Source organism: Alosa alosa, chromosome 17 (assembly GCF_017589495.1).
Source record: "Alosa alosa isolate M-15738 ecotype Scorff River chromosome 17, AALO_Geno_1.1, whole genome shotgun sequence".
Taxonomy (NCBI): domain Eukaryota; kingdom Metazoa; phylum Chordata; class Actinopteri; order Clupeiformes; family Clupeidae; genus Alosa; species Alosa alosa.
In genome coordinates this window covers 4919685-4932538 of record NC_063205.1, presented here as the reverse complement: position 1 = coordinate 4932538, position 12854 = coordinate 4919685, and the positions used below count along the sequence as shown (strand labels likewise).

The 12854-nt window shown below is 45.2% G+C and overlaps 1 protein-coding gene across 4 annotated transcripts in view; it reads left to right on the top strand.

Moving 5' to 3' along the window:
* The first annotated feature begins 272 nt into the window (after positions 1-272).
* The window catches only part of tbc1d22a (TBC1 domain family, member 22a), a 101429-nt gene continuing 88847 nt past the window's right edge, over positions 273-12854 (top strand). For all 4 annotated transcript variants that reach the window (XM_048267730.1, XM_048267728.1, XM_048267729.1 and 1 more), the window contains exons 1-4: positions 273-461; positions 1610-1666; positions 2715-3172; positions 4043-4219. In XM_048267730.1, the coding sequence (XP_048123687.1) occupies positions 382-461; positions 1610-1666; positions 2715-3172; positions 4043-4219 (772 nt within the window). In that variant the 5' untranslated portion in view covers positions 273-381. The remainder of the gene's footprint in view (positions 462-1609; positions 1667-2714; positions 3173-4042; positions 4220-12854) is intronic.

Here is a 12854-nt window from a genome sequence, read left to right as displayed (position 1 = left end):
AAATGGTAGTTGTCAAATCAGCTGGCACCAGTGAGCATAGTTCAATTGTGAATTTTTGACTACAGGAAATAATGCTCAAGTGAGATTTGCTTCCATGTATATGTCCACGGTGGCATGGTTCTCCCCCTGGCATCATTACAGGCTTTTCCTATCTACGTCGGTACCTTCTCAAGCGCTGTTTCTCTACTTGTGGTAGACCTTACTTGTGATTGGAAGATTGGTGGACGTTGTTGGTAGAACCAATCATAGTGTGACTTACTCAGAGTCGGCCGAATCAACATGGCGGCTTTCTGAGTTTATGAAGAAAAGCTAAGGTGTAATTTAACACTGTACACATATTTTCATTGTATTTGAAATTTTATTTTTGTCATTGATGACTTAATGAACAGCAGAAAGAAAATGTCAAGTGAAGGCAATAAAAAACAGTTCTGGAAAAGGAACACAGCAAAGGTCCCTGGCAGGTAAGTGACGTGGTCAAGCCAGTAAGTTAGCCGACATATTAGCAATCTTGCTAGCGGGCATATTGGTAGCAAGCCAACGTTAGGTTGTTTTGGTGAGCGTTACATTAAATGTCTGTCTTTAATGTTAACACCAACAATGCACCAGTCCCTTCTGAACGCGTACGTTACGTTAATATCAATTATTCGTTCGTGCTTGATATATTTGACATAGACATCACAGTATAATGATAGCTAACGTGATCTAGCTAATGTTAGCCTACTTGTCATGTCAGGTTAACTTATCCAGCTAATATCATTGCCTTTCTTGTGTGCTAGCAAGATGGGTAAATTAACCAATTTTAGTGTTGTCTTGCGAACTATTAAGGATCATTTAGTTAATGTCAGTTGGGTAACTGGGCAGTTAACGCCAAAAGTAAGACACCAGAAGTTGGTGGCATGTCATCATTAGAATAATCAGTTTGTTTTCTATCTTGATGACGAACTAACAGTTATCTAGCTTAGAAGGTATCTAACTTACACTCAACATGTCTAGAGTTGTACGATTGGCAGTGCCTTTTAGACTTCAGAATATCATTTGATTCAGCCCAACTTTTGTATGTTACACAGGAGAGTAGCTGCTTGAATGTGAACGTTATGTGTAGTTTCCCCCTAAAAAAGTAATTGTAGATTTGTTTCCGGTTTTAGCTAGCATAGCCATCTTTATCAGCTGTTAAATATAGAAGTTGGTAAACATACTAGATGTCTGTCTTTCCCGTAAAAAAACGGTATCTGTTGATCGCTCTTTATGATTTACTGGCGTCTATGGAACTTATCGTTAGTCAGTTTGGCAATTAAGCAGCAACTCTTCAGCGACGTGCAGCCCTGGTCACATGAAACACCTTTTTAGTTCATTTCATAATTATGATTATTGATATGGTATGGTATTGATTGTATGACATGGTGATCACGGAACCTGTTTTCATGTGTATTTTTCCAGATGATTAAACAGTCTTTGTTTTCTGAAACATCTAGCCTATTTGAATTTTGTAATAAAAAAAGCACACTTCAAGAAATGACAAACTCCCCATCTTACTATATATGAAGCATATAGTCAATAAACAGCATTCAATGTGAAGAGTAAGTCACTGACCGCCTGCTCTTTATTCCAGCATACAACATGTGTATGGAGCTCAGCATCCTCCCTTTGACCCTCTCCTTCATGCCAAGTAAGATGTTTTAATTGTGTGCATGCATTACAGCGTTTGATAGCATGAATCAATACCAGACACAGAAATCTAAAAAGGCAATATCCAGCGTAGTTAAGTTAAAAAGTAACTTTTTAGTAGAAAACTCCGGTGCTTTCTTGTGAAGGCAGGAATTATTTAAAATGCCAGTTGATGTTTATTTGGACTTGATTTACACATTTGTGTGGTACCTTGGCTATATCAAAAAAGGACAATACATCCTGTGTGTTTTACTCCGTTTCATTTTTAGCGTACACTATTTTATAAAACTAATAATTATCTGAGAGTTGCTTTTGCATGGCTAATGCATGGATTTTGAAGTTTTTCGTCACAGTTGGTGGATTTTTATTTCTGTGGTAGTTCTTTTCCTGCATGATTAGGTTTCTGTTCAGAGACCGCATGTTCAATCATGGTAATGTCTACAGAGGGTTGTTTTTCATTTTCAGTGGAGTTCGAATGTGTTCAACCTGTAATGGAAGAGTCTCAGGGAAAGCAATGCGGCTCCAACTCCACTATTCTTATGTTAATGTATTTTTTTAAGACGAAAGGCATTGGACATGTTTTTGGTGCTCCAGCTGTTTTCCAATTTAATGTGCTGCTGCTGAGTTTGGAGAACCTTATGGGAAGCTGTATTGGAATGGAACTATTTTCTGTTAATTTACACAGAAATAAACGTCTCTCATACTCAGGGGGCACTTTGTGAAAAGGTCAAATTTAATTGGTTTTGTGCATTGGAATCTCTAAGAGCCCTTTATAAGAGATCAGGGAAAAGGATGGAATTTGTGTTGTTTATATTATGTGTGTTTAAACTCTTGCTATCTTTCTCCATTACTCTATAAAAATGCAGGTCTACACAACTAGGAATATTGGTTACTGCCTTAGTGGCTATGATTATGGTCATACGTAGGATATTCATACACATAGAATACAACATTACATGAATCTGTTAAGGCTATTTCTATTCAAATTTGCTCTTCCAGAGGTAGAGGTTAAACCGGTAGTCTGTTGACCGTATTTTCTCCTGTCCTAGTTTAATCAAAGCTGGAAACAAGCCACCGCTGACACCAGGTAAACCAAAGAAAGCCACCACCTTCCAGGAGTTTGAGAGCATCACCAGTGATGCATGGGATGTTGGCGATGACGATGATGAACTGCTCGCCATGGCAGCCCAGAACCTGAACATTGAGGTTGTCATGGAGACCGCCAACAAAGTCATTGAGAATCACAGCAAACTCCAAGAGCGGCAACAACAACAACAACAACAGCAGCAGCTGCAGCTGGACGACGTGTTTGAGCCAGAGGACAAAGAGGTAGAGGAAGAGGTGGTTCAGGAGGACGCTGAGGAGGTCGATGGCGAGGAGGAGGAAGGGGAGCACGAAGAAGCAGCCGAGACCGCCGCCGAGCTGTCCTTTAGCTCTGAGGCCGGTTCACATGGTGACAGCCGCCTTGTGAAGTCCTTCAGTGAAGCCCCCATTGGCTCTCCAAAGGGTCAGTATCTGACTCTGATGCTTGTCTCCATTTTAGTTTCACATGTACTGTATGTAACAAAGAAATTGCATCTTTTTTTCCTGTTGTAAAAGAAGCTTAGTGTGCTAGTAGGCTGGTGGTTGATAACATAAGTGTTTTGACCTTAACAGTTATCTCCTTGGAGCCTTGACTAGGAGGGAAGATATTGTGTTTTCCCTTCCTGCTATTTCCCAGAATCAAAATGAATGCCCCCAGCTTCACCTCCATAACGGAGGAGGGCTGTTTTCTGTTGCTGCTCTGCGATTCTGCTAGCGTTAGTTAGATGGATGGCACAGATAATAAAGTGCCTGTCCATCTGTTCTTACTCAAGGTCCCCTACATTCTCAGCATTTAGCCACCCTCACCAGCCGGTGTGCTAGCTTAGAGCAGAAGTATTTGTCAGGTACTAGCCTCTGTAATGAGCATGAGATGAAATTTACTTGCCTTTCTCAAATGCGCTTTGTTAAATCATGCTGGCTTAAAATTACACAACGGGACTTAAAATCTATCTCTGCACAACAACAACTGTTTTTGATCTGGTGTCTCAAATGGTTGATTGTGTGCCTGCTGATGTGGAGGCTTCAGCTTGTTATTATTAGGTAATAGCAGACAGGGAGGCTTTCATTGCTGTAGCCTGCACCGTTCAGGCTAACGGACATTACTGGTGTGCAGTACTCAGACCCGGGTGTGCAGGCTATCTTGCCTTGGCTCAACTACGGCTTAGTAATTGCACTTAACGGGATTGGTAGTTTGGGTAAATAGTTCTGGATCCAGCTTGAACATGGGCATTTGTTAATGCTGTGCATTCTGTTGTTGCTGTTTTTGTTTGTTTGTTTATGTGATGGGGCTCAGAGCTGGCAGGTGAGCAGGCTCTACACCGGCAGCAGTCCCTCCCCCACCGGCCTGTGATTCCGCTGGTGGCTCGCATGGCTGACCAGAACACCTCCGGCACCCCGGCCATGACTGAGAGGGAAGCCTCCCGTCTGGACAAGTTCAAGCAAGTCCTTGCTGGACCCAACACAGACCTTGGTGAGACCTCTTTACCCCATGTTTTACCTACAGTTTGAAATTGTGTGTGGATGTACTTGACAGATTTCAGGCTTGATGACTGTCATATCATATTCTAAAATGCATCTGGTCAGAACATGTAATTTGCTGAGAATTTAAACATTACCACTGAAGAGTTGTGGTTTCATAAGGCTATATAATTGCAGAAAGCAATCAAATGCATTCTGAGAAGGCACAGTGATTAAGATCCTGTCAGACACCCTGTTGTTGCATTGCCGGACATGATTATGCATTCTCCTCTTGGTGTTTGTTTTTTTTTTTTACATGGAAAGAAATTTGAATAATCACAGCATTAGTGTTCCATCTGTGCAACAACATGCCTTTGATAAATCTCAGTACAGACAGTACGTGTTGTAAAGTGATGGTATCTTTTTTTAAGTGATCAACAGCTGCTGTGTGGGGAACTGCAAGTGTCAAGCTTTACTCCGTCATTCAAACTTCCTGTGCTCATGAAAGTTTCAAGGACTCTTGAATCATGTGTCCTCCCTGGCTGCTAGAGCTGTCAGTCAGTGGCGCACTGCAGAGATAAAACCATGTAAGCAGATTGATAATGAATGGCGTTTGAGGCGTGAGGACAAAGGTGTACGTGTACTTTAACACTGACAAGTCTGAGCACAAGCCTCCATTGTGTTCTGTCCCATTAGCTGCCCTTGTAACGTATTGAACATTTCCGTATTGTTCTCCGTGATTGAGCTTGAATGGCTAATTGGAGTACTGCAGCGCTGTGGGAAGCTGGGGAGTTTGGAACTAAAGTGCATTGTGATGCCGCCACCACCGCCGCCGCAGCTGTCTTGGCCAAGGTGCGCTTGATTGGGAAAACTTTTCTCCATGCATCTCCCTTGGCCGCTGTCGCGTGATGTCATGAGGCCCACTTCAATCAGTATTCCGGTCTCCGTAGTGATTTATAAGTGTGTGAGTGAGAGGAGGGGCTTGGGCGCTGGCAGACGCTGATTCTCAAACTGTCAGCTGGCATTACAACAGCCCAGCCATCAGGGCTTGTCTTAATTTAGTTGTTGTCACCTTATTAAATATCTAAACTGACTAGCCAGACGTGGACTGCCAGAATGAAATATGAAGGTAATTCCGTGTACATAATTAAGGCGGTACGAGGGGCCGGTGACAGAGATGGATCAGGCTGTTGTCCTTTGGAGGAGGTCGATGTCCCTGTTCCCCCCCCGCAGTGACACGGCATCCTGGACTGTATGGCGCATTCATCACCTCTGTGGTGAGCACCAGAGGAAGAGCCAGCCAGCTCGCTCCCACTGCATCAGCCACCGGATGGGCAAGCGGGGGAGACACTGCCCTCTAGTGTACGGCCTGGAATCCTCTCCATGGAAGTGTTTGCACAGTATAGAGCTGCTGAGAAGGAAAGGCTGCCAGTATGCATGTAATACGCATCCTTTCCCTCAGTCACTCTCTGTTCTCAGTGGGGGAAATACCAATTTTGACCTGATGAAGAGTGGGTATGACTTGGCTTAGGCGTACTGCTGCTGTGTTCTAATCAGAGAACATGCAGAAGAATGCAACTGTGTTGGCATGGTTGTATCTTGAGTGTGTCAGTGGACAGCTGCTTCTCAAGCAGTGAGAGGTCTGTGCGGACTACTGAGCTCAAATACAACACTTGGAGTCTGACCGCCTAAAGAGGGAGGCGGGCGACTCTTGCTATATCTCTGTGTGTGTTGGACCACAATGACAGGACGCAGTGGCTTTTGCTTTGATATGGGATCAGTGAAATCTTACTGAGTTGGACTGTGTGTGCTTCGCCCCCCTTCCAAACCTTATTTTTCTCAAATTTGACTCCTGTCCAAGCAGAGTTGAAACAGTGTTGTTGCGAAACTGGAACTTTTCTGAGCTCGCTGCCAGAATATGCAGGATGGGGAATAGGTCCAAATGCCATTTTGTTTGGCAGTGAACTCTGAAAGTATTTTGAAGTAACGCTGTGATATTGCTCGTGTCTGGACACGAATTTGGCAGTGGATGTTATTCTTCACTCTGTGAATAGGGGCAAACTTAGGATTAAATGGTTTGTCTGATCGCCGCATGCAGGGAGATGGCATGAGGGAGAGTTCATACTTGGTCAAAACCCATCCCCTATTGCCAAGCACATATCAATATGGCTTCTTGTCCAAATCCAAATGACTCAGACAGGGTATGTGGGAGTTTGGAGAATGACGGTCTGATTTCGGTTGACCTGCACCTCAACCAATCTCTCATCAGCGGAGTGCTTCCATTCTGCTGCAGCTCTTTTAATGGGCATCTTCTATATCAGGGCTGAAGCGTAGTTTTGGAGCTGCTGTTTGTGTCACCACTGGGTCAGCTTTTACAGTCTGCTCTTTGAGAACGTAAGAGGATCCGACCAGGCAATTATTTCATGGCGGCAGGGAGGGTTGCCATGGAAATGCACTCTGGTTCTGATTGGGGGGTTCTACCCCTCACTCTTCCCTTTGACGCACTGCTCTGTCTTTCAGTCATCTTTTCTGTTTCCCTCTCTCTCTCCCTTCTCCTCCTCACCCCACATTTAGTCTCTCTCTCTCTCTCTCTCTCTCTCTCTCTCTCTCTCTCTCTCTCTCTCTCTCTCTCTCTCTCTCTCTCTTTTCTCTCCCCCTTTCCTCTCTCTCTCTTTCCTCTCTCTCTCTCTCTCTTTTCTCTCCCCCTTTCCTCTCTCTCTCTCTTTTCTCTCCCCCTCTCTCTCTCTTTCCTCTCTCTCTCTCTCTCTCTCTCTCCCCCCCCTCTCCCCCTTTCTCTCTCTCTCTCTCTCCTTCTCTCTCGCTCTCTCTCTCTGTCTGTCTGTCTGACTTTAATTTTCAGTGCTACGGTTGGGGGAGCTGCGGGTCTGCTCATCTCTCTGCTCGCCTCTCTGCTTCTCATCTGACAATCCTGTTACACAGCAATTTAACTATATTATAGGCTTACTATGGGCACCATTCTGGAGTTAATAGTCAACATCAAGGCCCGGCATGATGGGCTAATTCAATTTGACTCAATTCTGTCGTGTTTTAGACGTGTGCAAGGGTGCATTTTTTTAATGGATATCATGTATTGTGTATGAAAATGGCAGAAGTGCTGATGCCTCAGCGTGAATGTTCTGGAAAATTGAGCCCTTCCTAGAGAGGCTGATCGTTTCTATTTCCTGACTTGCATGACCATTTCATTGACTGCTTTTCTATCCAAAGCGCAGCGAGAGCTGTGATCCTAGTGCCACTGGTGAATATTAAGGGAGTTTTTCTCCTGCCGTCTCCTAGCGTACGGCCATGCTTAATAAGCGGCTTGAGCAGTCACCATATTTGTCTGACTAATCAGTGTATAGTGAATGGATGACATTGCATATTCATGAGATGGGCTTTTAAGAAACCACAGGCTTTGTGGAAAGCTTGTTTACAAGTTTGTGTGTGTTGAGGTGACCTTGATGACAGTGAACCAAAACGAGCTCAAATGATGTGTGAGTATGGCTCATAGCTGCGCCCAAGGCCAGGGATGGTTAATGTGGCAGAGCTATTGTGGTGCCTCAAAATGCCACTTTGAGACTTTTATCTTTTATTCATGTGTGTGTTTTGTTATGACTAGCACTCTTCTGGCCTTATACCAATGCCCTCCCCCACCTGGGGCAAGCTCTGTTCACTCAGCTGAGGCCTGCGACCTGACCTGTATTCTGTGCAGGACTAACAGCAGCCTTGCCTTAATTTGATCTTTTTGAGTCTGCTGCTGAATGATGCTGTGCTTATGCAACGTAACATTTGTATGATCGCTTTTATCTGCATGATCGATTTACCCATCGTTGGAATCTCTCCCCTCTGTAGGCAGTTTATTTATCTTAGGTTTTGTGTTTTAGAAAAAGGAACCACAGAAATATTCAAAAACCATACAAAAACGGCATATTATTACAAGGATTTAATTGTGAGTGTTCTTTTTTGTATTTATTGTGACATTGCAATTTTCTCTGTGGCAATGATGGGATTAGAGGGTGGGTGTTCAAGATTACAGGCTGGCCCACTCCTCCATCTCAATGCCAGTGGTAGCACTGCATTTCTAATAGGTAGCCCATGTATAAAACATCCCACACTTAGAGGAAGCCATTGAAGTTAAGTCAGTAGAGCCAGTAGCTCAAACTCTTCAGCAAAACTTGGATTAAGTTACGGGCTGCCAGTAGCCTAAGGGCCTCTAGTTATCAGTCGGGTTAAGCAAATCCTCACAGAGATGTGAGCTGAATGTCAAAGACTGGAAGTTCTTACGATAGACCTGTTTTTTTTTTTTTTTCTCTGGCTAAAACAGTCATTATGCCTATGGAGTAATCATAGGCCATTTGATGAAGAGCCACTTCAGTGGGACTGTTGGCTGCTGGGGCCGGTAGTGATTAGAGCACTGCGCTGGAGATCAGCCCATGCTCACTTGCCCACCAGCTAGCAGCGTGTGTGTGTGTGTGTGTGTGTGTGTGTGTGTGTGTGAACTTCTTCAGCAGCCCTGTGAAGTTGCAGCCAGTAGAACTTCCTGCTGTTAGCCTCCTCCTCCTCCTCCTCCTCGAGATAACAGTTGCATTTAACGGGGGGGTTTGAGGAAAGTTTCGTCGCTCATTTTTTTTATGGTTAAATCTGAAAGTTTTATGAAGTTATACGTGAAAATGTGTCACACTGATCTGAGTGTTGTATCTGGTTAACGACGCAACGCCACAGTAAAAAGTGGGGGAATTTATAATGCAATCAATTAAATGTGGCTGCACATAGCCGGCAGGAGCCCAGAGGATCTGACAGGGTCTTACTGTACCCTCCCCAGCCACCTGGACTATATTTCATCCCCCTGAGCAGGATCAGGCAATACAGAGAAGTATCTTTTTACAAGGCTCCCATTAGTTTATGAGCGCGCCTGGTGTCACTTTGTCCTTTATTTGACTTAACTGCACCCGCTGCCTTGGGTTTAAAGCAGAAGTTCTAAACTTTTACGGCCACGGGTAAAGATGTTTGGCAAAATGAAATGCTCATTACCTTTTGGCCTTTTGTTTGGTCTGTTTTGGGTTGTCTAATTTAAAGAGCAGGTCATGGGGAGATCATCTAGACTAATGTCACAACATCAACATGTGGTGCTCATACCGTGTGACAACAACACAATGGGGGCCTCTCCAAGTGCTCTGCCTAGACACTTTTCTTAAGAGCCGTGCAGACAGACAGGCAGCCCAGGTGAGATGTATGTGTTAAGAGGAACAGATGCCAGTGGAGGAGTAAATCCAATGCTGGATCAAAAGGGCTTGGCCCTGGATGATTTCCCTGATCCAGGCTGCTTGTGGAAGTGCAGCCCTGTCCCTGATACCATGTCACTGAGTGACAGCTGAGTGCTTTGAGGAGTGTGTGGGTGTTTTGTGTGTGCTCTTTTTCTTTTCTTTTCTTTTTCTTGCTCTCTGTATGCTGGCATTCACCCTGACTGGTGTGCTACCTGAACTTGTGTGTGTGTGTGTGTGTGAGTGGTGTTTGGATAGTGCATGGCGTATGTCTGCCAACTGGAACCTTTCCACTCCAGTTCACCTCCTCACCTGGGCTCTTATGATTGACACCTCCTCTCTGGCTTGACAAATGGGATGCGTCTCCTTCCTCATCTGTTTTTTTTTTTTTTTTTTTCACCCAGCTTCTTTCTCTCTTCAGCCGAGTCTTCAAACAGAGGGGAAAGAAAAGCTCCTCATGACTTTTCTGTAAAACTATTTATTTAGTTCGGTTTTATTTATTTATTTTGAAAAAGATAAAAACATGGCCTTTCTCCCCATAATACACTGATAAACACCACTTGCCACTGTCTGAGATGTGGCGAAGGGGGGAAAACAGAGGGATCTGTTGTTCTCTTTGTTGAGTGGTGCTGTTTGCCTCAACATTGCTGAGGGCGTGTGCCAGGCATTCGGCCTGCCTCTGTTTCCATTCAGAGGAGACTGTGCTTCATTCACTCCCAGCAGAAAAGATATTACTGCATCCTCCTCCTGCAGAAGGAAAGTGGGGACGGGCTGACAGCGTGCAGAGAAAACGCGGCGCGAGTGCAAGACGTCTCTGCGGCTCTTCAGATGTGGCGCGCACACACACACACACACACACACACAAGAAGAATTGGGGATGGGGTGCTCTCAAAGAACAAGCACGGAGCTGACTAGAGTATTGTGCAAAGCCTTCAGATGCCACCTTCCGCTTAGCTCCAACTATGTCTCAACGAACGCTTTTCAGCTTATTTTCTGGCTCCACTTTATTTCATAGCATGTTAAAAGAGCATAATTTTTCAGAAAGTGTCACCCTCTCTGAGAAGTGAGACAGCCAGCGTTAATGAGACGTCATGTCTAATTATGCCAAGACTTTTATGGGGTGTATTTATGTTCATATTCGTCGCTGCAGAATTCTTTTCCCTTTATAAAAATGGTTTTAGTGTAAAAGATTGCGGGCTCTCTCGGCATCAGATCTCGGGGCCCGTCCCTGTGAGGTGGCAGTGAGATGGGACGGTGCTGATGACGGAGGCTCGGCGCTCCTCTGCTGTGGTGGTAATTGGCAAAGATGGAGAGTGGCGGCGAGCCGGCTCACTCTCAAAGCCCTCCGTCAGCAATGCTGCTCGGCATTTTGGAACCAGCCCCCCAGAGAGTTTAACCAGCAGGTTGGTGGTGAACACACACACACGCACACATGCACACTCTCACTCACACACACACACACACACACACACACGCACACATGCACACTCTCACTCTCACACACACGCACACTCTCACACACACATGCACACTCTCACTCTCACACACACACACACACACACACATGCACATGCACATGCACACTCTCACTCTCTCACACACACACACACACACACACACACACACACACACACACACACACACACGTACGCGTGATGTATGGGCCTGCTTGGTGGCAGCTCCCAACTTTTCCAGCTGCTGCTTTAAAATCAGCGCGCTGAGGCTGGATGACGCAAAGGCTCTCACTCAGCGTCCAGTTTGATGGCTGGAGAGCCTGCTCTGGAGGTCACCGTCTCCTGGTGCGGGGGAAGTGTAAGTTTGTGTCTGCCTCTCCCCTGTGAGATTAATGCCAGGCGCAGGAAATATAACAGATAGTTTAATTAAGCGCGGGCCACAAGATTCATTGACTAATTTCTGCAGCTGACAGCGCAAATGAGAGTTCAAAGGTGCGAGCCGAGGAGAGACACCCTTGAGTGGCTCCGGGTGTAATGAATTGAGTGCTTTCCCTATAAAGTTTCACCGTAAAGCCCGGTGTTCATTAAAAGGCGGCCGCTGGTCTGTCAGTTTGAGCTCCAGGCACCTCTACCTTTCTCTCCTCCCCTTATCTTCCCCCTCGGAGGCAGCGCAGCCCCAACCTATAGCCGCTGCTCACCAGCCCCTTTGTGTAACACGGAGCCTCTTTATCCTGCACAGGAAAGAGTCTGTGTGGCCCTGAGCTCTACGGTCGGTTGAGTAACGCTTCTACTCAAAGCAAATAAGATGCTTTAATGACTGTTAATAATGTTGCGAGGACGTGCACGCGGTGGATGCCGAGGCCCGCGAGGTTCAGTCCCCAGCACCAGTGGTCTGTGTTCATGTAGCCGAGAGAATAATCAGCTCTGCCATTTCAAGCAGCTTCATCAGGCCTGTTAGCTGTGCTGCAGCCTGGAGGGGCTAAATAAAGCGTATGCGCTTTGCCTTTGAGGATGGCAGTGCTTATCTACCTGCTGCTGTGCCGAGGGGCTTTTTAAATTACTGCTTCTTGATGGGTGTAGTACCGAATATCTCGGATCTCATACACACACACACACACACACACACATTCTCTCTTTCTCTCTCTTCCCCCTGTTTCCTCTCTGTCTATCTCTTCTTCTGTGTTTCTCTCATTTCTCCTGGCTGTAGATGGAATTGATGCGGCTTCTCCTATTTCATTGGCTGAAAAATGATAATTTCCTTTTTTCGTCGTTGTTAAGCAATAGAGTTGCTGGCGCTCTGAAAATGTTCTCTCTGGGCGCTATAAATAAGAACTGCAGAGAACATGGTCAAATGCATCTGTCTTCATGTACAACGCTATTTCTCACTGCATGCCTTAATTTACAGCCAAATCAGTTTCCCTGCTCTCGCAGCACAGGAGACGGCACAATACACAATTACAGCCCAGAGGCTGTTGCCGCGGGTTGTTGTGGAGTCGTGTGTGGAGCCGGCAAAAGCCTAATAAGCTCGACCTTTTGAGGCACAGCTGGGGAAATTGTCATTGGAAGTAATAAATGCAACGTGCCCAAAGTAGGTCTTGTGGTTTTGTTTTCTCAGGTGTAGGTGATTGTTCTCACCTTCATAACTGGTGTGTGTGTGTGTGTGTGTGTGTGAGTGTGTGAGAGGACACACTAATGAACCTGCTTAAAAATTGTTGCTTAAAATTGTGCTTCCCTTTAAAAATCTCTGTTTAATTTTGCCGGCGAATTACACTTCAATCAAACATTGCTGTGCTTTGTGCACCCTCAAATATCAAACAGCATGTCACCAATATTGAAACATTTGCTTTCTTTATTTATTTTCTGGGTTTGTTGACACACAATATTTTGCTCATTTACATCTGACTGCAGAGAACCCAGGCTGATGTGAGAACTGCTC